The sequence below is a fragment of the Aotus nancymaae genome, unplaced genomic scaffold (genome assembly GCF_030222135.1).
Source record: "Aotus nancymaae isolate 86718 unplaced genomic scaffold, 86718_ANA_hifiasm-v0.15.2.pri h1tg000004l, whole genome shotgun sequence".
In the NCBI taxonomy this organism is placed as follows: domain Eukaryota; kingdom Metazoa; phylum Chordata; class Mammalia; order Primates; family Aotidae; genus Aotus; species Aotus nancymaae.
The window spans coordinates 65,564,091-65,589,252 of NW_026988415.1; the positions used below are offsets into that span (position 1 = coordinate 65,564,091).

Sequence of the window (25,162 nt, forward strand, 5' to 3'; positions counted from 1 at the left end):
ACGGCTTTTATAATACTGTATTGTAACCTCTTCACACTTCTAAGCTATAAGGGATGAGGTCTTAAGGATCTTAGATTTCCAAATAAACTCTCTGTATTCATCTAGTTGAGGGTAACATTATTGGGGTATCATAGTAAATTCTAAAAAAACAAATTAAATGCTGTTTCAGACAAGAAAAGCCATGATCTGTGAAATGAGTGGCTTGTACCAAATGATCTCTACCATTCTAGGATTCATTACTTGTTTGAAAGTTTTACAGTCTTTTTATGGCTTAATACAAATTGTTGACTTCATTATAAATAAACAACTGAACCTAAATATTAAAACTTTTAGAAAAGCTTATTTTGGTCTGCAAGGACTGGAAAGTTATTAATGAGACTAGAGACCATTTGTTCCTTTGTATATTTTTATAATTATTTATCAGCTTTATTTTGCATCTTTCAAAGATGTGAAAATTTCCAATTTAATTATAACATGTAATGGACAAATGACTAGTCTATATCAATGATATGGGTGGGAATTTTTATTTTTTAGATACAGGGCCTCACTGTTTTGCCCAGGCTAGTCTCAAACTCCTGAGCTCAAGCAATCCTCCTGCCTCAGCCTTTTGAGGAGCCAGGATTACAGGCACATGCCACCGCAACGGACATTATCTGTGTTTTTTAACATTACCATTAGCCTTACGCCTTAGTACTCTCCTTGATACACTAGGAAGCAACTTTACTTACACAGCAACTTCAGACTCTAACACTGGAAAGATTTTAATTTGTATTGGAATGAGAAGATAACTCCAAATGGTTTTAAATGACAAATAATACCTTCAAACATTAAACTTGTCCTATAATTAATTTAGTCATTCACTCAACACTTACTGAGCACTTATAGGCAAGGTACATATGTGCTAGGCCCTGTGTGGGATGCTTTTTTATATATCAACCAGATAGTCTGGGGGATAAGATATTTATACAAATCAAGATTTGCAAGATTTAAGTTTCTCTAGTTCTTCAAAGATAGAAATTACTTCAGATAGAGGTTGAGGGAAGACTTAGTCAAGAAAGTGTAATTTGAGCTGAATGATGGGTCATTTTTGCATATGCAAGGAAGGAGGAAATGGAATTTCAGGAAGGAGGAAAGACCATTTCAAGAAGAAAAATACTGTGGAAAAAAAGACAGCCTGGTGGGAAAGTTTATGGCACATGTCGCTGGTATACTAAAATAGTTGTTTCTTTTTTTTGAGACAAAGTCTCACTCTGTCACCCAGGCTGGAGTGCAGTGGCACGATCTTGGCTCACTGCAACCTCCGCCTCCCAGGTTCAGGCAATTCTCCTGCCTCAGCCTCCTGAGTAGCTAGGATTACAGGCGTGTGCCACCACGCCCAGCTAATTTTTGTATATTTAGTAGAGACAAGGTTTCACCATGTTGGTCAGGCTGGTCTCAAACTCCTGACCTCGTGATCCACCCGCCTTGGCCTCCCAAAGTGCTGGGATTACCGGCATGAGCCACTGTGCCCAGCCTTGTTTCTTCTAACTATACTGTGTACAAAAGAGAGAAGTGAGAGAGAAACTTGGTAAGGTAAATTGCACCCAGACTGTAGAGAGTCTTATATATCAGCCCAAGAAGTCTAGATGTTATTCTGAAGGCATTCAGAAATCACTGAAGATTTTAAGAAAGACATGATAGATTGAGGTTGATGGTGGTGGAAGGGTTGCTGGTAATTATCTAATGCCTTTCAAGTGTGGTTCATCTATAACATGAACAAGTCCTGAGGAGTTAATGTACAGCATAGTGGCTATAGTTAATATTATATTTTTTACTTGAAATTACTATATTATTTACTTGAAATTTGCTAAGGAAGATCTTAATTCAAAACCACAATGAGATACCATCTCACACCAATTCGAATGGCTATTAAAAAATCAAAACATAAGGTAGGCTAGGCACGGTGACTCACACCTGTAATCCCAGCACTTTGGGAGGCCAAGGTGGGCAGATCACCAGAGGTCAGGAGTTCAAGACCAGCCTGGCCAACATGGTGAAACCCAGTCTCTACTAAAAAATAATACAAAAATTAGCCAGGCATGGTGGCACACGCCTGTAATTCAGGTTATTCAGGAACCTGAGGTGGGAGAATAGCTTGAACCTGGAAAGCAGAGGTTGCAGTGAGCCAAGATTTTTGCCACTGCACTCCAGCCTGGGTGGCAGAGTGAGACCCTGTCTCAAAAACAAAAACAAAACATTAAAACATACAGGTACTGGTGAGGTTGTGGAGAAAAAGAAACACTTATACATTGTTGGTGGGAGTGTAAATTAGGTCAGCCATTGTAGAAAGCAGTGTGACAATTCCTTACAGAGCTAAAAACAGAACTATCATTCCACCCAGCAATTCCATTATTGGGTATATACCCAAAGGAATATAAATCATTCTACCATAAAGACGTATGCATGCATATGTTCACCACAGCACTATTCACAATTGCAAAGAAATGGAATCAACCTAAATGTCCCTCAATAGAAGACTGGATAAAGAAAATGTAGTATGTATACATCATGGAATACTATGCAGCCATAAAAAAGAATGACATTATGTCCTTTGCAGGAACATGGCTGGAGCTGGAGGCCATTATCCTTAAGCAAACTAATGCAAAAACAGAAAACAAAATACCACATGTTCTCACTTATAAGTGGGAACTAAATGATGAGAACACATTGACACAAAGAGGAGAACAGCAGACACTGGGGCCTACATGAGGGTAGAGGCTGGGAAGAGGGAGAGGATAAGAAAAATTCACTAATATGTACTAGGCTTAATATCTAGGTGATAAAATAATCTGTACAACAAATTATTGTACAGATTTTAAAAAACACGACTTAAGTTTACCTATATAACAAAAGCTAAACCTAAAATAAAAGTGAAAAACAAAGTAGATCTTAAGCATTCTTAACACACACAAACACACATACATACACACTCACACACACAAATTGCATATGAGGTAATGAATGTGTTGATTAACTTTGTTAGGGAAATGATTTCACAGTGTATACTTACATGAAATCATCATATCGTACATATGCAATTTCTGTTTGTCAATTATATCTCAATAAAGCTGAAAAAGAACTATTACCAAAATTTTCAACAGCACCATCTAATGCATCATAGGATAAATACTGCCCAGTTCGGAAAAAACACTTGACACAGAACTAAGAAAAAGATTAACTTTAGGTAGTTTTTTCCTTCCACAACAGCACCTGAGTTCACAGCCAGTGGTGAATGAGGCAGGTAACTAGAAAGAAAATTGAGAAATAATGCAGGAGTTTGGAATAGGAGTCTCATTTTCCTCTATGGCCTCAGAATGATTCTTCTTCAATTTTGGGGGGTAGGGAAAATTCAGGGACTACACGTGCAGGTTTGTTACATGGGTATATTGTGTGAAACTGAGGATTGGGGTACGAATGGTTCCACCACTGAGGTAGTGAGTATAGTGCCCAATAGGCAGTTTTCCAGCCCATAATCCCCTCCCTTTTATCCTACCTCCTATAATAGTCTCCAATATATACTGTTTTCATCTTTATGTCCATATGTACCCAATGTTTAGCTCCCATTTACAAGTGAGGACATGCAGTATTTGCTTTTCTGATCCTGCATTAATTTGCTTGGGATAATGGCCTCCAGATGCATACATGTTGCAGCCAAGGACATTCTTTTATGCTTTTTTTATGGCTGCCTAGTATCAAATGGTGTATACATACCACATTTTCTTTATCAGTCCACCATGGATGAGCATCTAAGTTGATTCCATGTTTTTGCTATTGTGAATTGTGCTACAATGAACACAGGAGTATACGTGTCTTTATAAAAGAATAATTTATATACCTGTGGGTATTTACCCAGTAATGGGATTGTTTGGCTAAATTGGCATTTCTGTTTTAAGATTTTTCAGAAATCTCCAAACTGCTTTCCATAGTGGCTGAACTAATTCACATTCCCACCAGCGATATATAAGTGTTCCCTTTTCAGAACCTCACCAACATCTAGTATTTTTTGTTATTTTTGAATGACAGCAATTTTCACTGGTCTGAGATGGTATCTCATTGTGGTTTTAACTTACATTTCTCTGATGATTAGTGATGTTGAGCATTTTTTGATATGTTTGTTGGCTGCATCTATGTCTTGTTCTGAGAAGTGTCTGTTTATGCCCTTTGCACATTTTTTTAACGAGGTTGTTTTTTGCATGTTGCTTTAAGTTTCTTATAGATTCTGGATATTAGATGTTTGTTGATTGGGTAGTTTGCAAATATTTTCTCGCATTCTGTAGGTTGTCTGTTTACTCTGTTAATAGTTTCCTTTGCTGTGCAGAAGCTCTTTAGTATAATTAGATCCCAATTGTTAATTTTTGTTTTGCTGCTCTTGACATCTTCGTCATGAAATATTTGCTAGGTCTTATGTTGAAAATGGTATTTCCCAGGTTTTCTTTTAGGGTTTTTATGGTTCTAGTTCTTATGTTTAAGCCTTCATTCATTTTGAGTTTATTTTTTTACATGGTGAAAGGATGGGTCCAGATTCAATCTTCTGCATATGGCTAGCCAGTTATCTCAAGCACCATTTTTTGGATAGGAAGTCCCTTCTCCATGGCTTGTTATCGATGACGTTGTTGAATATCAGATGGTTGCAGGTGTGCAGATTTATTTCTGGAATCCCTATTCTGCGTCATTGGTCTATGTGTCTTTGTACCAGTATTATGCTGTTTGGTTACTCTAGCTTTGTACTGTAGTTTAAAGTTGGATAGTGTGATGGCTCTGGCTTTGTTCTTTTTGTTTAGTTTGCTTTGGGTGTTCAGGCTCTTTTCTGGTGTCAGATGAATTTTAGAAGTGATTTTCTTAATTCTATGAAAAGCGATGTTGGTAGTTTCACAGAAATAGCATTAAATCTGTAAAGGGGCAGTATAGCCATTTTGAAAATATTGATTCATCTCATCCATGAGCATAAAATGTTTTTCCATTTGTTTATGTCATATCTGGTTTCTTTGATCAGTGTTTTGTAATTCTCATTGTAAAGATATTCCACCTCCCTTGTTAGCTGCATTCCTAAGAACTTTATTCTTTTTTCAGCTATTGTAAATGAGCTAGTGTTCTTGATGTTTTCCATGTTGCTTGATCTCTCTCCCCCTAATTTTCTGGGATGCCAATGAGTCATGAGTTCAGCCTATTTACATAATCCCATTATTTCTCAGAGATTTTGTTCTTTCTTTTTTCTTTATTTTTGTCTGACTGAGTTATTTCTGAGAACTGGTCTTTGAGCTCTGGGATTCTTTCCTCACATTGGTCTATTCTCCTGTTAATATTTCCATTTGTATTATGAAATTCTTGAAGAAAGTTATTCAGCTTTAGAAGATCAGTTTGGTTCTTCCTCAAAATGGCTATTTTATCTTTCAGCTCTTGTATCATTTTATTGGATTCATGAGCTTCTTTGAATTGGGTTTCAACTTGCTCCTGAATTTCAATGAACTTTGTTGCCATACAGATTTTGAATTCTATGTCTGTAATTTCAACTCTTTCAATCTGGTTAAGAATCATTCCTAGAGAGCTAGTTTGATTATTTGGAGATAAGAAGATACTCTGGATTTTAGAGTTGTCAGAGCTCTCCCACTGGTTCTTTCTTGTTTGTATGGGCTGATGTCCCTTTAAGGTTTGAAGTTGCTGTCCTTTGCATATGGGTTTTTGCTTTTATATTCTTTGATGCCCTTGATGGTTTGACTGGTATAACTTAAGTTTAGTCAATTGACTTTGTTTCTGGATAATTTCAGGGGTCCAAGCTTCAGCTCAGTCCTCCTGAGCTGTGTGCTTATCTTTGGTGGGCTGGGACCAGGCCCACAGTTTTTTCTGTGGTCCCTCAAGATTAAGAACCTGCTGTTCTGGAGGAACCAAGGTGTTCCCAGTCTACTGGCAACAATACGTCAATAGGGACTGCCAGGAAAAGCACTTCAGGGGGGTGATGGGGGAGTGGCAGTTGGGTCTGTGCACATGTGCTGGTAAAGTGGTGGGGAGAGGCTGCAGGCAATTGTGTGCTAATGGCAGTCCATCTACAAAAGCTCTCTGACTGTTATGCAGGGAAAGAACTATGGTGAAAAAATTCTGGTGAAAGAACTATGGTGGTAGCTGCTAGCAAGTTCTTTGGCTGGGCAGCTGAAGCTGTGCTGCAAGCAGGTGTGGCCAGACAGGGACCCTGCAAGAGTCCTGCAGACAAGGGGGTCCTCAGATCAGACTAGCCCTATCCTATGAGCAAGATAGTCCTGCTCTGTCCAGTGCTGGCAGCCAACAAAAGATGAAGCCACCTAGAGGAATATGGTGATCCTTGGGGTATGTGTAACCATGACCATGCTCCACTATAGCCATTCTGGTGCCAAACACTCTGGGCTCTGTGAAGGCTGGATTTCTGTCTCTGCCAACTCTCTGAGCAGTTCTCCCTATCAGCTCAAATGTCCATGGGGGTCATGGGGTTTCCTGTAGCTAAGATTCCAAATGCCCACAGCCCAAATGTCCTTGTCTACTCCAAGCCTATTTCACTCATCTCTTCCCCAGGAGCTGCTCTGGGCCAGGAATTAGTCCTAGTACTCAGTACGCCTGTGCAGTATTCTCACCTTCCTCCCATTTCAGCCCAGGATCTGCATCCTCCATCTGTCCACTTTCAATGCCTTTTTTCCAAGGATCAATTTGGAGTGTCCCAATCTTCTTCACAGTCTGGTCTTTTGGTGGAAGAAGTTCTTTCTGCCTGCATCTAGTTGGCCATCTTGGCTGAGAAAATCCATCCAATTTTTATCTTATACCAAATTTCTTAGTAAATAATAATAATAATAATAAAATTTTTTAATGAAAGGAAAAAAATGGAACAACTAGCTAGGATGGTTAGTTGGATGGATGTCGCATCCTCAATAGCAAATATAATTGTTAGCAATAGTAAACTTCGGAAGTTATATCTCACCTGCAACAACTACCATAGCTATCTGTTTCTGTATCCTTAGTAAAGATCAGTCCCCTTCATGGCTGGCAGTTTTTGTATACTCACCTTACAAACCCCAACACCTCTCTTACCAGGGAGCAGGAGTTGTGTAAAAGGTCAACATCAGACTTCAATAGAAGATTGTCTGATATATATTGAGTTCCTTCAAACTTTGTAAAGAATAAAAGAGAATAATCTAGAGAAAAAAAGAAAGAAATCACTACTTCTACACTACAGTATCTCACCTCAAGCCCTCTCTGATCAGAACTTGTTGACTGCCCTCAGTGACAGAGCTGAAATAGACTAGAGCATGTATAAACTATAAGAGATATTCTTCTTATAAGAGAAATAACTGTATATTGCTAAACAGTAGAAGTCTAGAAAGTCTAGAAAGAGAACAAAAATGAATGGCTACAACATATTTCTTACCCAACATGTATATTCCAACTAGTTGTACCACATCTTTCTTAAGAGCCTTAATGGTACAGATTTTAGAAATGTACTTTATCACTCTGAAACATTTTTGTCATCATTAAAATAACTAGATGGCTTCTAAGCTTTCTCTAGCCATGGCGTTCTGCAGTTATAGATAGAGTCAACCATGTTGTAGATTAATCATCTTCCCCAGGGGAGGGAGTTTCATTAACAGGAAATTAGATTAATTTCCATAGGTATGGGCAGCACTCAACAGGTGTTACCAAGAAAGCCCTCTTCTTGAAGGAACCAAGTATTTTCAGTCAGATTTTATTCTATAAAATAACTCAGAGATTTTCCAATAGATAAATAGATATAGATACAGATATATTCATACATGTGAAACTGCTATCTTAAAGCTTTTCTCTAATAGAAAAACAAGCTAATTTGAAAGGAAAATATACTGAATTGTACTAGAGTAGTATGATTTAAAATACAGGAGGGCTGTTTTACCTAGGTTTTGAAGATTTAGAGGAAGACCATCAGAAAAACATGGGTGGGAAAGGAGGAAAAAAGGGTTTTCTGGATGCCTGTATGACACAAACTCTTCTCCTGAGGAAAAGGTACAGCGGAATCCCTCCTCATTGCCTCACTACTCTCATTTCCTGCTGTGGTCAAAAACTATACATAGTGACACTATGAAATGAAACATTAGTACTTCCTGTAATTTATGGTCTGGTTAAAATTGACAATTTTTTTTTATATATTGTAGGCAAAAAGCAGACAATCCTAGAGAAACATGGATGGAACCGGAAACCTGACAGTATCTTCTGCCACATGCCATGACACTATTGATGAATTCCGCAATCAAGTGTATTCCACCTTGTACTCTATGATCTCTGTTGTAGGCTTCTTTGGCAATGGCTTTGTGCTCTATGTCCTCATAAAAACCTATCATGAGAAGTCAGCCTTCCAAGTATACATGATTAATTTAGCAATAGCAGATCTACTCTGTGTGTGCACACTGCCTCTCCGTGTGGTCTATTATGTTCACAAAGGCATTTGGTTCTTCGGTGACTTTTTGTGCCGCCTCAGCACCTATGCTTTGTATGTCAACCTCTATTGTAGCATCTTCTTTATGACAGCCATGAGCTTTTTCCGGTGCATTGCAATTGTTTTCCCAGTCCGGAACATTAATTTGGTTACACAGAAAAAAGCCAGGTTTGTGTGTGTTGGTATTTGGATTTTTGTGATTTTGGCCAGTTCTCCATTTTTAATAACCAAGTCACACAAAGATGAGAAAAATAATACCAAGTGCTTTGAGCCCCCACAAGACAATCAAACTAAAAATCATGTTTTGATCTTGCATTATGTGTCATTGTTTCTTGGCTTTATCATCCCTTTTGTTATTATAATTGTCTGTTACACAATGATCATTTTGACCTTACTAAAAAAATCAATGAAGAAAAATCTGTCAAGTCATAAAAAGGCTATAGGAATGATCATGGTCGTGACAGCTGCCTTTTTAGTCAGTTTCATGCCATATCATATTCAACGTACCATTCACCTTCATTTTTTACACAATGAAACTAAACCCTGTGATTCTGTCCTCAGAATGCAGAAGTCAGTTGTCATAACCTTGTCTCTGGCTGCATCAAATTGTTGCTTTGACCCGCTCCTATATTTCTTTTCTGGGGGTAACTTTAGGAGAAGACTGTCTACATTTAGAAAGCATTCCTTGTCCAGCATGACTTATGTGCCCAGGAAGAAAGCCCCTTTGCCAGAAAAAGGAGAAGAAATATGTAAAGTATAGTTTAAACCTATTTCCAGTCCAAACCAATGAGAACAGTTTCCCAAATGAGTATTTTCTCAAATCATTTAAATAAAATACAATTTTTGTTAATATTTTATGAATACTTAACTATATGTGCCTACAAATCTATCTCATTTATGCATTCACATTATTAGATATTTGTAGCTATTTTAAATGCTAAAAATTCAGACCACAACTATGAACTAAATTATAAATAATTTTGACCATTCACCAGAATTTGAAGAGTATTTGTATCTTTGCACTATAAAGTATGTCTCATATTAAGGTTTTCCTTTTCAAATAAAAGCTTTACAAAGGATAAAATATATAAAATTCATCCATGTAAATTATATGTAAGCTAACAGTTATAAAATATTTAAAAAGATATAAAATTGGCAATAGTTCTCAATCATTCTAACATATTCCTTTGCATGCATGCCATCAGATGAGAACTGGAGATCAAAATAAACTACAAAAGATTTATGAAGAAAATTTTGAACGTTTATATTACAAATTCTTTTAAGAAGTACATACATTTATGTATATGTATACAACTATATGTAAGAGATTTTACTCTATGATGTGCATTATGGTTGAAAGTTCACTGTAAGTTTTATTATTATTTCATTACTTTTTGTTGCTATGTTGAGAAGAATATCATTGATATGTTTACAGTGAGTTTTATATTACAGTGGACCCTTTGATCTTAAAACAGACACAATAACTCATCTAGGCTGAAATATAGTATTCATGGACAAGCTTTTGCTGAAGTGTAGTGTGTTCTTTAACTTTGTGTTTTAAAAGGTACATTACCTCAGAGGAAATAAATGATAACTATAAAGAAAAAGGAAAGCTTTGGGAAAAAATTCTATCTGAATCTGCCATTTGTACATTATTTCTATTTCATTTCTAATGTTGTAGTCCCTTGGGGAAAAAATTACAAAACATAAAGACAAAGAACCTCTAAGGCATAGTAATAGCTTGTGCTCATTTATTTTTAATTTACCTGTGACCTGACCATACCTATACTCTTAACCTATACTATTTTTCCTTTGCTGGAGACAAAGATCAAACATAACATTTATCACAAAATTCAATCCTCATTTCTCATTTACTAATACTTCTGCTATTCAGCTAGCAGCGCAATATGGTAGAAGAGCACTAGATTGGAATCCAGAAGACCTGGATGCTAACCTGGTCTCTATTGCTTACTAGTTATGTAACTTTAAGCAAATGACATAAACTCTAATCCGCAGCTTCTTCATTTGTAAAATGGTAATAATACTTGCCCTGCATTTTTATAGGGCATTTGTGAAACTCAAATTAGATCCGGCATGTTAAAGGTTTTTTTTTTTCCCTAAAATCTCATTTTTTTTTATTGCACTTTAGGTTTTGGGGTACATGTGAAGAACATGCAAGATTGTTGCATAGGTGCACACGTGGCAGTGTGATTTGCTGCCTTCCTCCCCTTCACCTATATGTGGCGTTTCTCCCCATGCTATCTCTCCCCAACTCCCCACCCCCGCTGTCCCTCCCCTATTTCCCCCCAACAGACCCCAGTGTGTAGTGCTCCCCTCCCTGTTTGCATGTGTTCTCATTGATCAACACCCGCCTATGAGTGAGAACATGCGGTGCTTGATTTTGTGTTCTTGTGTCAGTTTGCTGAGAATGATGGTTTCCGAGTTCATCCATATACCTACAAAGGACGCAAACTTTAAAAATATATAACAAGGGCAGAACACTTCAGACGCTGAGAGGCAGGAGGCACTAGGGATCATCTGCAGGATTAGGACTGCTACAGAGCCCGCCACGAAGCCCACCAGAGCCACAGTTCCTGCTGCTGCCGCTGCTGCTGCCCAAATCAGAACCGTCGGGCTGCAACCGCCAGCAATGCCGTGAAGGAAGAGGAATGCAGGCAGTAGTTCAGATGGAACCAAAGATTCCGATTTTTCTACAGATCTCAAGCACACAGACAGTTCAGAAAGTGATGGCACTTCCCGACAATGTGCTCGAGTTACTCGCTCCTCAGCCAGGCTAAGCCAGAGTTCTCAAGATTCCAGCCCTCTTCGAAATTTGCAGTCTTTTGGCACCGAAGAGCCTGCTTATTATACCAGAAGAGTGACCCGTAGTCAGCAGCAGCCTACCCCAGTGACACCAAAAAACTACCCTCTTCAGCAGACTTACTCATCTGGCTCAGAAACTGAGCAAGTGGTTGGTTTTTCAGATAGAGAAACAAAAAATACAGCTGATCATGATGAGTCACCACCTCGAACTGGAAAGGCACCTTCTTCTGAGTCTGACATAGACATCTCCAGCCCCAATGTGTCTCACAATGAGAGCATTGCCAAGGACACGTCCCAGTGATCTCTCTCATCGCCCCAAGCGCCGTCACTTTCACGAAAGCTACAACTTCAATATGAAGTGTCCGACACCAGGCTATAACTCTCTAGGACACCATACAGGAAAACATGAGAGACATTTCTCCATCTTACGATGCCCACTCTATGATAACCTCTCAGCTGACAAATGCAAAATGAGAGCACGGAGCCGGGGTAAGCAGATAGAAGAAAGGATGCTGTCTCACAGGCAAGATGACAACAAGCCTACAACCAGGCACCAGGCACCAACGGAGACGCAGCTTCGATATAAGGAAAAAGTGGCTGAACTCAGGAGGAAAAGAAATTCTGAACTGAGCAAAGAACAGAAAGAGAAATAGATGGAACACAGACAGACCTATGGGAACACACCGGAACCTCTCATAGAAAACCTGACAAGCGAGTATCACAGATCTTTTCCGAAGAGCACAAGCCAGGGCTTCAGAGGATTTGGAGAAGTTAAGGCTGCAAGGCCAAATCACAGAGGGAAGCAACATGATTAAAACAATTGCTTTTGGCTGCTATGAGCTTGATACCTGGTACCATTCTCCTTATCCTGAAGAATATGCATGGCTGGGATGTCTCTATATGTGTGAATTCTGTTTAAAATATATGTAAAGCCAAATGGTACTCCACCAGCACATGGCCAAGTGTGTGTGGAAACACCCACCTGCTGATGAGATATATCGCAAAGGTTCAATCTCCGTGTTTGAAGTGGATGGCAAGAAAAACAAGATCTACTGCCAAAACCCGTGCCTGTTGGCCAAACTTTTTCTGGACCACAAGACATTATATTACAATGTGGAACCCTTCCTCTTCTATGTTATGACAGAGGCAGACAACACTGGCTGTCACCTGATTGGGTATTTTTCCAAGGAAAAGAATTCATTCCTCAACTACAACGTATCCTGTATCCTTACCATGCCTCAGTACATGAGACCGGGCTATGGCAAGATGCTCATTGATTTCAGTTATTTGCTTTCCAAAGTCAAAGAAAAAGTTGGCTCCCCAGAATGTCCACTCTCAGATCTGGGGCTTATAAGCCATCACAGTTACTGGAAAGAAGTACTTCTCCACTACCTGCATAATTTCCAAGGCAAAGAGATTTCTATCGAAGAAATCAGTCAGGAGATTGCTGTGAATCCCATGGACATTTGTCAGTACTCTGCAAGCCCTTCAGATGCTCAAGTACTGGAAGGGAAAACACCTAGTTTTAAAGAGACAGGACCTGATTGATGAGTGGATAGCCAAAGAGGCCAAAAGGTCCAACTCCAATAAAACCATGGATCCCAGCTGCTTAAAATGGACCCCTCCCAAGGGCACTTAAAGTGACCTGTCATTCTGAGCCAGCGAACCCCAGCAATAGGAATCCGTACCCTAGGGATCTGTCTGTCATTTCTGTTGCTCTTGTGATTGGCAAGTACCATTTAGGAAGGCCATCCCCCTCAGGACTGTCCTGGCTCTGACCTTCATGTACACTGCAGACGCTGGTTCTGAGGAACTGTTGTTTCAGCCTCAGCTCAGTGAGGTTGCCTGGATGGGATCTGTATTAGACTTGAGTGCAGATCTCTCAGCACTGACCCAAGGAGTTCTGTTATGGTACTGTACGTGTCCAGCCACTGGTTCTCTCCTCATGTCCTCTCGCCCCATGAGTTTGTGTTGTGTCTTCTAAGCATGGTACTAGTGCTTGCCACCTGGTCACCAGCCCTCCAAATATGGCTGCCACCACCAAGACATTTCCAGTTACTCCTAATACATGTGTTCTATGGAGGGTCAGGGAAGAGGTGGCACTTGTGAGTGTGTGTGGATTAGGAGGGGGTCCCTTCACTTTGGGCTATATTTTGCTTTAAATTTCTTTCCTTCATTTTGATTGAGAGACCTCTTTTCAATCAGTATTGGGCTAACCAGAGCCAAATACTTTTGAAAAGCTTCCCAGGGACTAGTCATGGTAATAGCATATAATTTATCTGAATGAGATGGAGAGAAGAATGAAGTGGTGGTTCTGTGTTTGAGTTCACCTGTGGGCAGTGGGCAGTGTCTTGGCAGAAGGAAATGGATACTTCTTTTTGCCTCACCAGAAAGTACCCACAAGTAAATGTTTCCTTCTCTCTTTACTCCCAGTCCCTTTGTACATTTGCAGGTGCCAAAGTCATATCCAGCTCTCCCTTTCCTGCTACATGCTAACTGGTTAATTATACTGCAGAAACTTTTTCACCTGTACCAGTCCCGATGTACATCTGTACTTCCATATAAATTGCACTGATTTTGTCTGAATGACCTGGGAGAAGTTGAAAATGATTGAAAGTGCCTTCTGTCTTTCAGCCCATGACAGCAAGGCAGAATGGCCGCCCCTGCCAAGGTTTGCTTCTCTTTTCAATGGTGCCTCACCCTCCCTCTAGGATTAAAGTGCTTCTGCCCTTCCATGAACTCCTCCTCCATTTTCTTTTTTGGATTTGTACCATCCTTCTATTCTCTGGTCTTCTATTTTTGTTGTTGTTCAAGTGAAGGAAGAGATGTTTCCTCTAATTTCTCTCTAGCCCATTATAACCTGCTATCTTGGGGCAACTTTTGATGTATGACATGTCACCCTTCCCAACTTGGTCTCCTACAACATGCTGTCTTCATGTGGAGCCCTCACCACAATCCCTGACTCTGGTCATTTGTGCCTTTCTCTTGTCATCTCTGTATACTACTTATATTCACTGTGGGTTGTGGGAGCTAATTTTAAGCATGTTCAGTGGCAGCTCCCCTCCAGTTTCAGTGTCACTGTTAAAATTTATCCAAAAGCAAATTCACTGGGAGTTTTCTTAAGGGGTAAAAGCCTTTTACAGAAGCTAAACTCTTCCCTACATGTGGTAGAATGTGCTCTTCTATATCTACTCCTCAATAAAGCATGTTTTCTGCTCAAAAAAAAAAAATATATATATATATATAACAAGATATAATTTTAAAGTATTTAGAGGTGGTATTATTAATTAAAATTACTGAGTAATATTTACTACATGTATTCTCAGTTTTGAAAGAATTTAAACAAAATATAGCCATAGTTAAATCCTACTCCACATCAAAGAATCTTGTGGCTTATTTCTTCCAGGATTTTGCCCATGTTATCATTTCTAGTCATAGTCTCACTTCCTCCCATACAGCAACATGCCATAAAACCTTCAATTATTTGCAAGTCCTCCATAAACTTGGTTTTTTTATGTCTTATGTATTTATAACCTCTATCACACAGCATAGTACTTAATGTTTTCACCAATTTCTCCACATGTGTTAGTACTGTCTCCCAAAGTGGAGTTATCACTTTGTGGAATTATAAATTCCTTGAGGTTGAAAATTCTGTACTTAAGTGGTAGTATCTAACATTTAATAAAATCAAATGATGTACTATGTTCTATCTTAAGTGCTTTACCCATATAAATGCATTTTATACTTACAACTGCCCTGCAAGGTATGTACCACTATTATCCCTGCTTTGCTGAATTAAAAACTGAGGTGAGGTTATGTAACTTGCTCAGTCCATCAGCTAGTAAACATCAGAACAAAGGTTCAAACCCAGGCAGTCTGATTTCACAACCCATGTTCTTAATTTGCTATATCCTGCTGTACCATTTTCAAGCAAAATGCTTCAGCTGTGCAAGAGAAATAGGTTCTAGAGATCTGTTGTATAACACTGCTGTCTATAGTTAACAATACAGTATTGTATACTTAAAAGTTTGTTAAGAGGATATATTTCATGTTAGGTGCTCTTATCACAGTAAAAGATATATAAATATATAGAGAAAAGGGAAATATAGAAATTAAAAGTTTATTTTTTAGTGATTTTTTAATGATTTGTTCATTTATTTTTAAAACTAGGTTTAATTAAACTATATGCTTATATTTTTTAATTACATAAACACATGAACCATGACTTAAAGCCTATTATTTGAGTTGGAATAACATCTTAAGAATATTATATCCTGGCCAGGAGCAGTGGCTCACACCTGTAATCCCAGCACTTTGGGAGGCTGAGGCAGGTGGATCACGAGGTCAAGAGTTCAAGACCAACCTGGCCAACATGGTGAATCCCCATCTCTACTAAAAATACAAAAATTAGCTAGGTGTGTTGGCACACATCTGCAATTCCACCTACTTGGGAGGCTGAGGCAGGAGAATTGCTTGAACCCAGGAGGGAGAGGCTGCAGTGAGCCAAGATCACACCACTGCACTCCAGCCTGGGCGACAAAGTAAGACTTCATCAAAAAAAAAAAAAAAAAAAAGACATTGGAAGGAGCTTCATATTTGTGATTCATAATGGCCTTCACACACATTCTTTTGGTTGTAAACAGTCCTTTTAAATCTTATCAGCTCTTTAAACTCTCATTATGTACTTACATTTTTATTTTCCTCAGCCAATATGGTTTCTGTATATCAAAAAAACTCAAATATTAAAAGAATACTCTACATTTTCATCTACAAAATAAACATAAATGGTATTTGTATACTCATCTTAGACTGTAAACTTTGGTTTTCTTGGTTGTCAAAACCTCCTAGCCTTTCATTTTAGTGACATAATTTTGCATTTTAATTGTCCTTTTAAGAAAATTCAATACATATTTCAATATCTACTTCTTACTAACACTTTAGTGACTCCAAAGGTAGAAAATTCAGAAGCTTGAAACGTGAGATTAGATCTCAGCAATGTAAATATGTGGACCCTTTATGGTAAGCACCACTGCACTGAAGGTAGGAAAAGAAGCTCATTTATTATATTCTACTTCATGTGTACAAACCCAGGTTAAATTGGCTTTGCCTGATACTAAAATATCAAAATGTTTCTGAGAAGCCAAATCCAAAACATTTTCCTTGATCCACCCAGAGCTCTGTTACTCCAGATAAATCTCAAGACAATTTCTAACTGCTCATTTATCTGCTTATTACTTCCCTTTTCTCTGCACTATTTGTAATCCCTTCATATAATCCCCTCCATGATAACTCTACTAAATCACAAGAATATATTTCTCTTCTAAATTACAAAGGCATAATTTAAACTTTATTAGATTCAAATGGAACACATGCTCAGTGACATTTAAATTTGTATCCCCAAGGAGTTGACCTTTACAGTTTCTCTTGGTAGCTAGTCACTGATCTAAGAAATGTTTTACATGTCACTAACACTATCTTAGAAATTTAACCCAATTAAATTATTCTTACAAAAAAATTATCCTTTTGGTGCAGAAAGTTATTTACAAAACTAAGTAAAAGTATGCCTTTGCCCCACTGCCTTGCACTCTGGGTAGATAAAAATTAGCATATTCGTTTCTGAAAATTCACAATGGCTTTTGTTTAAGTGTTTTTTCACCTTCGTAACTTAGAAGAGTAATGGTATCTTGAAGACATAGACAGTCATGAAAATTAAAGAATGAAAAATAATGTTTTACATCCCATTAAAAAACAGATTACTCTTTCTGCAACTTTGGCAAAGAATATTTCAAATTATTACCTAATTCTAGTCTCCCTTTTAAAAAAAGTTAAAGTTGGCCAAGATGGCCAAATAGGAACAGCTCCAGTCTGCAGTTCCCAGTGAGAAAGCACCAGAAGATGAATGATCTCCACATTTCCAACTGAGGTACCAGGTTCATCTCATTGGGATTGGTTAGACAGTGGGAACAGCCCAAGGTGGGCAAGCCGAAGCAGGGTGGGGCATCACCTCACACAGAAGGTGCAAGGAGCCAGAGAACGCTCTTGCCTAGCCAAGGGAAGCCATTAGGGACTTTTCTGGACACTCCAGCACTCCGACTCAGATACTGCATTTTTCCCACAGTCTACACAACCTGGAGACCAAGAGATTCCCTCTGGCACCTACAATGCCTGGGTTTCCAGCACAAAACTGGGTGGCTGTTTTAGTCAAGTGGTGCCTGGAATGCCCACGAGACAGAACAGCTCATTCCCCTGAAAAAGGGGGCTGAAACCAGGGAGTCAAGTAAGCTGGCTCAGTGGGTCCCACCCCCACAAACACCAGCAGGCTAAGATCCACTGGCTTGAAATTCTTGCAGCCAGCACAGTAGTTTGAGCTCAACCTGGGACTTTCAAGCTTGCCTGCCATTGCTGAGGCTTGCATAGGTGGTTTCAACACTGCCTGTGTAAACAAAGCCACCAGGAAGCTTACACAGGAAGGTTGCAGAGCAACAGAGCAGAGCCCAACAAGGCAGCTCAGCAAGGCCTCTGCAGGCAGACTGTCAAGTAGATTCCCTTCTTGCTAGGCAGGGCATCTCTGAAAAAAAAAGACAGCAGCCCACCAGGGACTTACAAAGTTCCCACCTTCCCTAGGACAGAGAACCTTGGAAAAGGGGTGATTGTGGGTTTTGCTTCTGCAGACTTAAATGTCCCTGCCTGGCAGCCCTGAAGGGAGCAACAGATCTCCCAGCACAGTGCTTGAGCTCCATTAAGGGACAGGCTGCCCCTTCAAGTGGCTCCCTGAACCACCCCCCCATGTGTCCTAACTGGGAGACACATCATACAGGAGAGTTTTGGCTGACATCTGGCAGATACCCTATTGGGACAAATCTACCAGAGGAAGAAACAGGCAGCAATCTTTGCTGTTCTGCAGCCCTGCAGGTGATTCCCAGGCAATCAGGGTCTGGAGTGGACCTCCAGCAAACTCCAGCCAACCTGCAGTAGAGGGGCCTGACTGTTAGAAGGAAAACTAACAAACAGAAAGAAATAGCTTCAACATCAACAGAAAGGATGTCCACTCAGAAATCCCATCCAAAAGTCACCAATTTCAAAGACCAAAGGTAGATAAATCCACCAAGATGGGAAGGAACCAGCACAAAAAGGCAGTAATTGCCAAAAGCCAGAACACCTCTTTTCCTCCAATGGATCACAACACCTCACCAGCAAGGGAACAAAACTGGATGGAGAATAAATTTGACAAATTGACAGAAGCAGGCTTCAGAAGGTGGGTAATAACAAACTTCTCCAAGCTAAAGGAGCATATTCTAACCCAATGCAAGGAAACTAAGAACCTTGAAAAAAGGTTAGACGAAATACTAACTAGAATAATCAGTGTAGAGAAGAACATAAAAGACTTGATGGAGCTGAAAAACACAGCACTAAAACTTCATGAAACATACACAAGTTTCAATAGCTAAATCAAATGGAAGAAAGGATATCAAAGATCGATGATCAACTCAATGAAATAAAGCAATAAGGCAAGATTTGAAAAAAAAAAAAAGAGGTAAAAGAAATGAACAAAGCCTCCAAGAAATATGGGATTATGTGAAAAGGCCAAATCTACATTTGATCAGTTTACCTGAAAGTGACGGGGAGAGTGAAACCAAGTTGGAAAACACTCTTCAGGATATTATCCAGGAGAACTTCCCCAACCTAGTAAGGCAGGCCAGCACTCAAGTCCAGGAAATACAGAGAACACAACAAAGTTATTCCTCAAGAAGAGCAACCCTAAGGCATATAATTGTCAGATTCACAAGGATAGAAACAAAGGAAAAAATGCTAAGGGCAGCAAGAGAGAAAGGTCAGGTTACCCACAAAGGGAGGCCCTATCAGACACAGTGGACACCTCAGCAGAAACCCTACAAGCCAGAAGAGATTGGGGCCGATATTCAACATCCTGAAAGAAAAGAATTTTCAACCCAGAATTTCATATCCAGCGAAATTAAGCTTCATAAGTGAAGGAGAAATAAAATCGCATATGGACAAGCAACTGCTGAGAGCCTGCCCTACAAGAGCTCCTGAAGGCAGCACTAAACATACAAAGGAAAAACCAGTACCAGCCACTCCAAAAATGTACCAAACTGTAAAGACCATCGACACTATGAAGAAACTGCATCAACTAATGGACAAAACAACCAACTAGCATCTAAATGGCAGGATCGAATTCACATAAAACAATATTAACCTTAAGTGTAAATAGGCTAACTGCCCCAATCAAAAGACACAGACTGGCAAATTGGAAAAAAAATCAAGACCCATAGGTGTGCTATATTCAGGAAACCCATCTCATGTGCAAAGACACACATAAATTCAAAATAAAGGGATGGAGGAAAATTTACCAAGCAAACAGAGAGCAAAAAAAGCAGAGGTTGCAATCCTAGTCTCTGATAAAACAGACTTTAAACCAACAAAGATCGAAAGAGACAAAGAAGGGCATTACATATTGGTAAAGGGATCAATGCAACAAAAAGAGCTGACTATCCTAAATATATATGCACCCAATACAGACGCACCCAGATACATAAAGCAAGTTCTTAATGACCTACAAAGAGACTGAGACTCCCACGCAATAATAGTGGGAGACTTTAACATCCCACTATCAATACTAGACAAATCAATGAGACAGAAAATTAACAAGGATATCCAGGACTTGAACTCAGATCTGGACCAAGCAGACCTAATAGACATCTACAGAACTCTCTACCCCAAAACCACAGAATATACATTCTTCTCAGCACCACATTGCACTTATTCTAAAATTGACCACATAATTGAAAGTAAAACACTCTTCAGCAAATACAAAAGAATGGAAATCATAATAAACAGTCTCTCAACCACAGTGCAATCAAATTAGAACTCAGGATTAAGAAACTCACTCAAAACCACACAACTACATGAAAACCAAACAACCTGATCCTGAATGACTACTGGATAAATAATGAAACGAAGGAAGAAATAAAGATGTTCTTTGAAACCAGTGAGAATGAAGACACAACATACAAGAATCTCTGGGACTCATTTAAAGCAGTGACTAGAGGGAAATTTATAGCACTAAATGCCCACCAGAGAAGCCAGGAAAGATATAAAATTGACACCCCAAAGTCACGATTAAAAGAACTAGAGGAGCAAGATCAAACAAATTCAAAAGCTAGCAGAAGGTAAGAAATAACTAAGATCAAAACACAACTGAAGGAGATAGAGACACAAAAAAAATTCAAAAAATCAATAAATCCAGGAGCTGGTTTTCAAAAATATCAACAAAATAGATCACTAGCCAGACTAATAAAAAAAAGAGAAGATTCAAATAGATGCAATAAAAAATGATAAAGGGGATATCACTGCCGATTCCACAGAAATACAATCTACCATCAGAGATTACTACAAACACCTCTATGCAAATAAACCAGAAAATCTAGAAGAAATGGATAAATTCCTGGACACTTACACCCTCCCAACACTAAATCAGGAAGAAGTTGAATTCCTGAATAGACCAATAACAAGGGCTGAAGTTGAGGCAGCAATTAGTAGCCTACCAACCAAAAACAGTCCAGGACCAGATGGGTACAAAGCCGAATTCTACCAAAGGTACAAAGAGGAGCTGGTACCATTCCTTCTGATACTATTCCAAACAATACAAAAAGAGAGAATCCTCCCTAACTCATTTTATGAGACCAACATCATCCTGATACCAAAACCTGCCAGAGATGCAACTGAAAAAGAAAATTTCAGGCAAATATCCATGATAAACATTGATACAAAAATCTTCAATAAAATACTGGCAAACCAAATCCAACAGCACATTAAAAAGATTATCTATCACGATCAAGCCAGCTTGATCCCAGGGATGCAAGTCTAGTTCAACTTCCACAAATCTATAAATGTAATTCACCACATAAACAGAACCAAAGATAAAAACCACATGATTATCTCAATAGATGCAGGGAAGGCCTTTGACAAAATTCAACAGTGCTTCATGCTAAAAACTGTCAAGAAAGTAGGTATCAATGGATCATATATCAAAATAATAAAAGCTATTTATGACAAACCCACAACCAATATCATACTGAATGGGCAAAAACTGGAAGCATTCCCTTTGAAATCTGGCACTAGACAAGGGTGCCCTCTCTCACCACTCCTATTCAACATAGTACTAGAAGTTCTGGCCAGGGCAATCAGGCAAGAGAAAGAAATAAAGTGTATTCAAATAGGAAGACAGGACATCAAATTGTCCTGTTTGCAGATTACATGATTGTTTATTTAGGAAACCCCATCATCTCAGCCCAAAATGTCCTTAAGCTGATAAGCAACTTCAGCAAAGTCTCAGGATACAAAATCAATATGCAAAAAATCACAAGCATTCTTATACACCAATAATAGACAAACACACAGCCAAATCATGAGTGAACTCACATTCACAATTGCTACAAAGAGAATAAAATACCTAGGAATACAACTAACAAGGGATGTGAAGAACCTCTTCAAGGAGAACTACAAACCACTGCTCAAGGAAAGAAGAGAGGACACAAACAGACGGAATAATATTCCATGCTCATGGTTAGGAAGAATCAGTATCATGAAAAGGACCATACTGCCCAAAGTAATTTATAGATTCAATGCTATCCCCATCAAGCTACCAATGACCTTCTTCATGGAATTGGAAAAAAACAACTTAAACTTCGTATGCAACCAAAAAAGAGCCCACAGAGCCAGACAATTCTAAGAAAAAAAAAAAAAAGCTGAAGACATCACACTACCGGACTTCAAACTATATTACAAGGCTACTGTAATCAAAACAACATGTACTGGTACCAAAACAGAGATATAGACCAATGGAACAGAACAGAGCCCTCAGAAAGGATGCCACACAACTACAACCATCTGATCTTTGACAAACCTGACAAAAACCAGCAATGGGGAAAGGATTCCCTCTTTAATAAATGGTGTTGGAAAAACTGGGTAGCCATATGCAGAAAGCTGAAACTGGATCCCTTCCTTACACCTTGTACAAAACTTAACTCAAGATGACTTAAAGACTTAAATGTAAGACCTGAAACCATAAAAAAACTAAAAGAAAACCTAGGCAATACCATTCAGGACATAGGCATGGGCAAGGACTTCATGACTAAAACACCAAAAGCAATGGCAACAAAAGCCAAAATAGACAAATGGGATCTAATTAAACTTAAGAGCTTCTGCACAGCAAAAGAACCAGCAACCAACAGAATGGGAAAAAATTTTTGCAATCTACCCATCTGACAAAGGGCTAATATCCAGAATCTACAAAGAACTCAGACAAATTTACAAGAAAAAAACAAATAAACCCATCAAAAAGTGGGCAAAGGATATGAACAGACACTTTTCAAAAGAAGACATTTATGCAGCCAACAAACATATTAAAAAAAGCTCATCATCACTGGCCATTAGAGAAATGCAAATCAAAACCGCATTGAGATACCACCTCATGCCAGTTAGAATGGTGATCATTAAAAAATCAGGATACAACAGATACTGGAGAGGATGTGGAGAAATAGGAATGCTTTTACACTGTTGGTGGGAGTGTATATTAGTTCAACTATTGTGGAAGACAGTGTGGCGAGTCCTCAAGGATCTAAAAACAGAAATACCATTTGACCTAGCAATCCCATTACTGAGTATATACCCAAAGGATTATAAATCATTCTATTACAAAGACATATGCACACATATGTTTATTGTGGCACTGTTCACAATAGCAAAGACTTGGAACCAACCCAAATGCCCATCAGTGATAGACTGGATAAAGAAAATGTGGCACATATACACCCTGGAATACTATGCAGCCATAAAAATGGATGCATTCATGTCCTTTGCAGGGACATGGATGAAATTGGAAACCATCATTCTCAGCAAACTGACACAAGAACAGAAAATCAAACACCACATGTTCTCACTCATAAGTGGGTGTTGAACAATGAGAATACATGGACACAGGGAGGGGAACATCACACACCAGGGCCTGGGGTGTGGGAGGGCTAGGGGAAGAATAATGGGGATTGGGGGTATTGGGGAGGGATAGCATTAGGAGAAATACCTGATGTAGATAATGGGGCAATGGATGCAACAAACCACCATGGCACATGTATACCTATGTAACAAACCTGCACGATCTGCCCATGTACCCCAGAAGTATAATAAATAAATTTTTTAAAAAAAGGAAAAGAAGTTCAAGCAACTGACAAGAAACCAAGAAAGTTTATCCCCTTTTACTCTTCCAAATAGTTTTCCTTGTTACTGGATAAAAGTTACAGTAGCTCAACATAAGATTTGGCTCTTTATTCACTCCACAGAAGGAAGTTTTGTCACTAAAGCAGTACCAAAACAACTGTTATAGTTCTGCAGTGCTTTATTTCTGACTCTGGGTCTTTTCCCACTATACCACATTTAGTACTCAGCATAACTGGCATCTTGAATGAACCCTTTCTTCCCCTGTTTTGGGAGGGTCCTATTGACAATCTATATTCTAATATTGTTAGAATATTGGAAGAAGCCTAAAGTTTCTTGATTCAAGGGAGTGAGAAGCTAGTGTATTAAGAGAAAAATTGGGCCTTTCTCAAGGCTGAAATAATAAGGGACCCTTAAGGTGAGTGTTCATATCATTATAAAACCCCAGGATACACCTTGGAATGTTTGAAAGAAGCAGATTGAGGTCATATTAGGACAGTACATACACAAGGGCACTCAAGTGCCCAAATGGATCACAGGAGATCTGGTTAGTTTGTACAGTCTTTCCTCTGGTCAAGTGAATTATTTACCAATAAATTTTAGAATATCCTTTTTTTTTTTTTTTTTTTTTGCTTACTTTCCAGAAAGAGAAAATATTGACTAGCTGATTAGCCAATTATCTGCTTGGTTATCTCATTTTTTACTATATATTATTCAACAGGTTTTCTGGAATAGATTCTTTTCTGGTGAGTTTGGGCACCAAGAGCTAGTCTCCCTGTGGCCCAACCTCCATACCCTTTCCTCTCAGCTCCAAACCATTCCTGAAAAAATAAATTGACAAAATATAGAAGTTTCTAATATGAATGCATTAGAAGCCTCAACTCTGGGATAGAGAAATACTGTAACCTGAAGGTCTTGCTTATTAAGCTATTCCTCAATATTGCAAATATGGTTATACTACTTTAAAAGTAGACACATATGATAATCACCTTGGCTGTGTCTGCACGTAACTGTTGAATGACTTGACTAATTAAGAATCTTACAATCTGGGAATTGAAAGAGGCCTTAAAGATTCTGTAGTTCAGACTCCCACACATTTTTGGATTATTCTCTAGAGCTTTCAGCCAAGTGGCAACTTAACCTCTTCTTAAAAATGACAGAAATTCAGATGGCCGATTAGGAGCAGCTCAGGTTTGCAGCTCTCAGTGAAAGCATGGAGGGACTGCAAAGAAGTTCACATGGCAGCTGGAAGGAGCCCACAGCAGCTCAGCAAAGCCTCTGCAGGCAGACAGTGACTAGGCTGCTGCCTCGCTGGGCTGGGCAGTCCTGAAAAAAGCCAGCAGCATGACAAAGACTTATAAATAAAACCCTAACTCCCTGGGACAGAGCACCTGGGAAAAAAAAAGGGAGGGGTTTATGAGTTCTGCTGCAGCAGACTTAAACATACCTGCCCAGCAGCTCTGAATGAACAACAGAGCTCACAGCTCAGCACTTGAGCTCCTATAAAGCACAGACTGTCTCCTCAAGCAGCACCCTGACCCCTGTATATCCAAAGAGTCACCTCATAAAGGAGAGCTCAGACTGATATCAGGCAGGTATCCTTCAGGGAAAAAGACAGCAGAAGAAACTGGCAGCAACCCTTAC

General features: G+C 39.0%; 1 protein-coding gene and 1 pseudogene across 2 annotated transcripts in view; both read left to right on the forward strand.

Annotated features, from left to right (window-relative positions):
- Window positions 1–9,984, forward strand: part of CYSLTR1 (cysteinyl leukotriene receptor 1) — a 61,847-nt gene extending 51,863 nt beyond the window's left edge. For both annotated transcript variants that reach the window (XM_012455749.2, XM_012455748.2), the window contains one exon: window positions 8,184–9,984. In XM_012455749.2, the coding sequence (XP_012311172.1) occupies window positions 8,211–9,224 (1,014 nt within the window). In that variant the 5' untranslated portion in view covers window positions 8,184–8,210 and the 3' untranslated portion in view covers window positions 9,225–9,984. The remainder of the gene's footprint in view (window positions 1–8,183) is intronic.
- A 1,130-nt stretch (window positions 9,985–11,114) lies between these two features.
- Window positions 11,115–16,136, forward strand: LOC105719605 (histone acetyltransferase KAT7-like; annotated as a pseudogene).
- The last annotated feature ends 9,026 nt before the right edge of the window (window positions 16,137–25,162 follow it).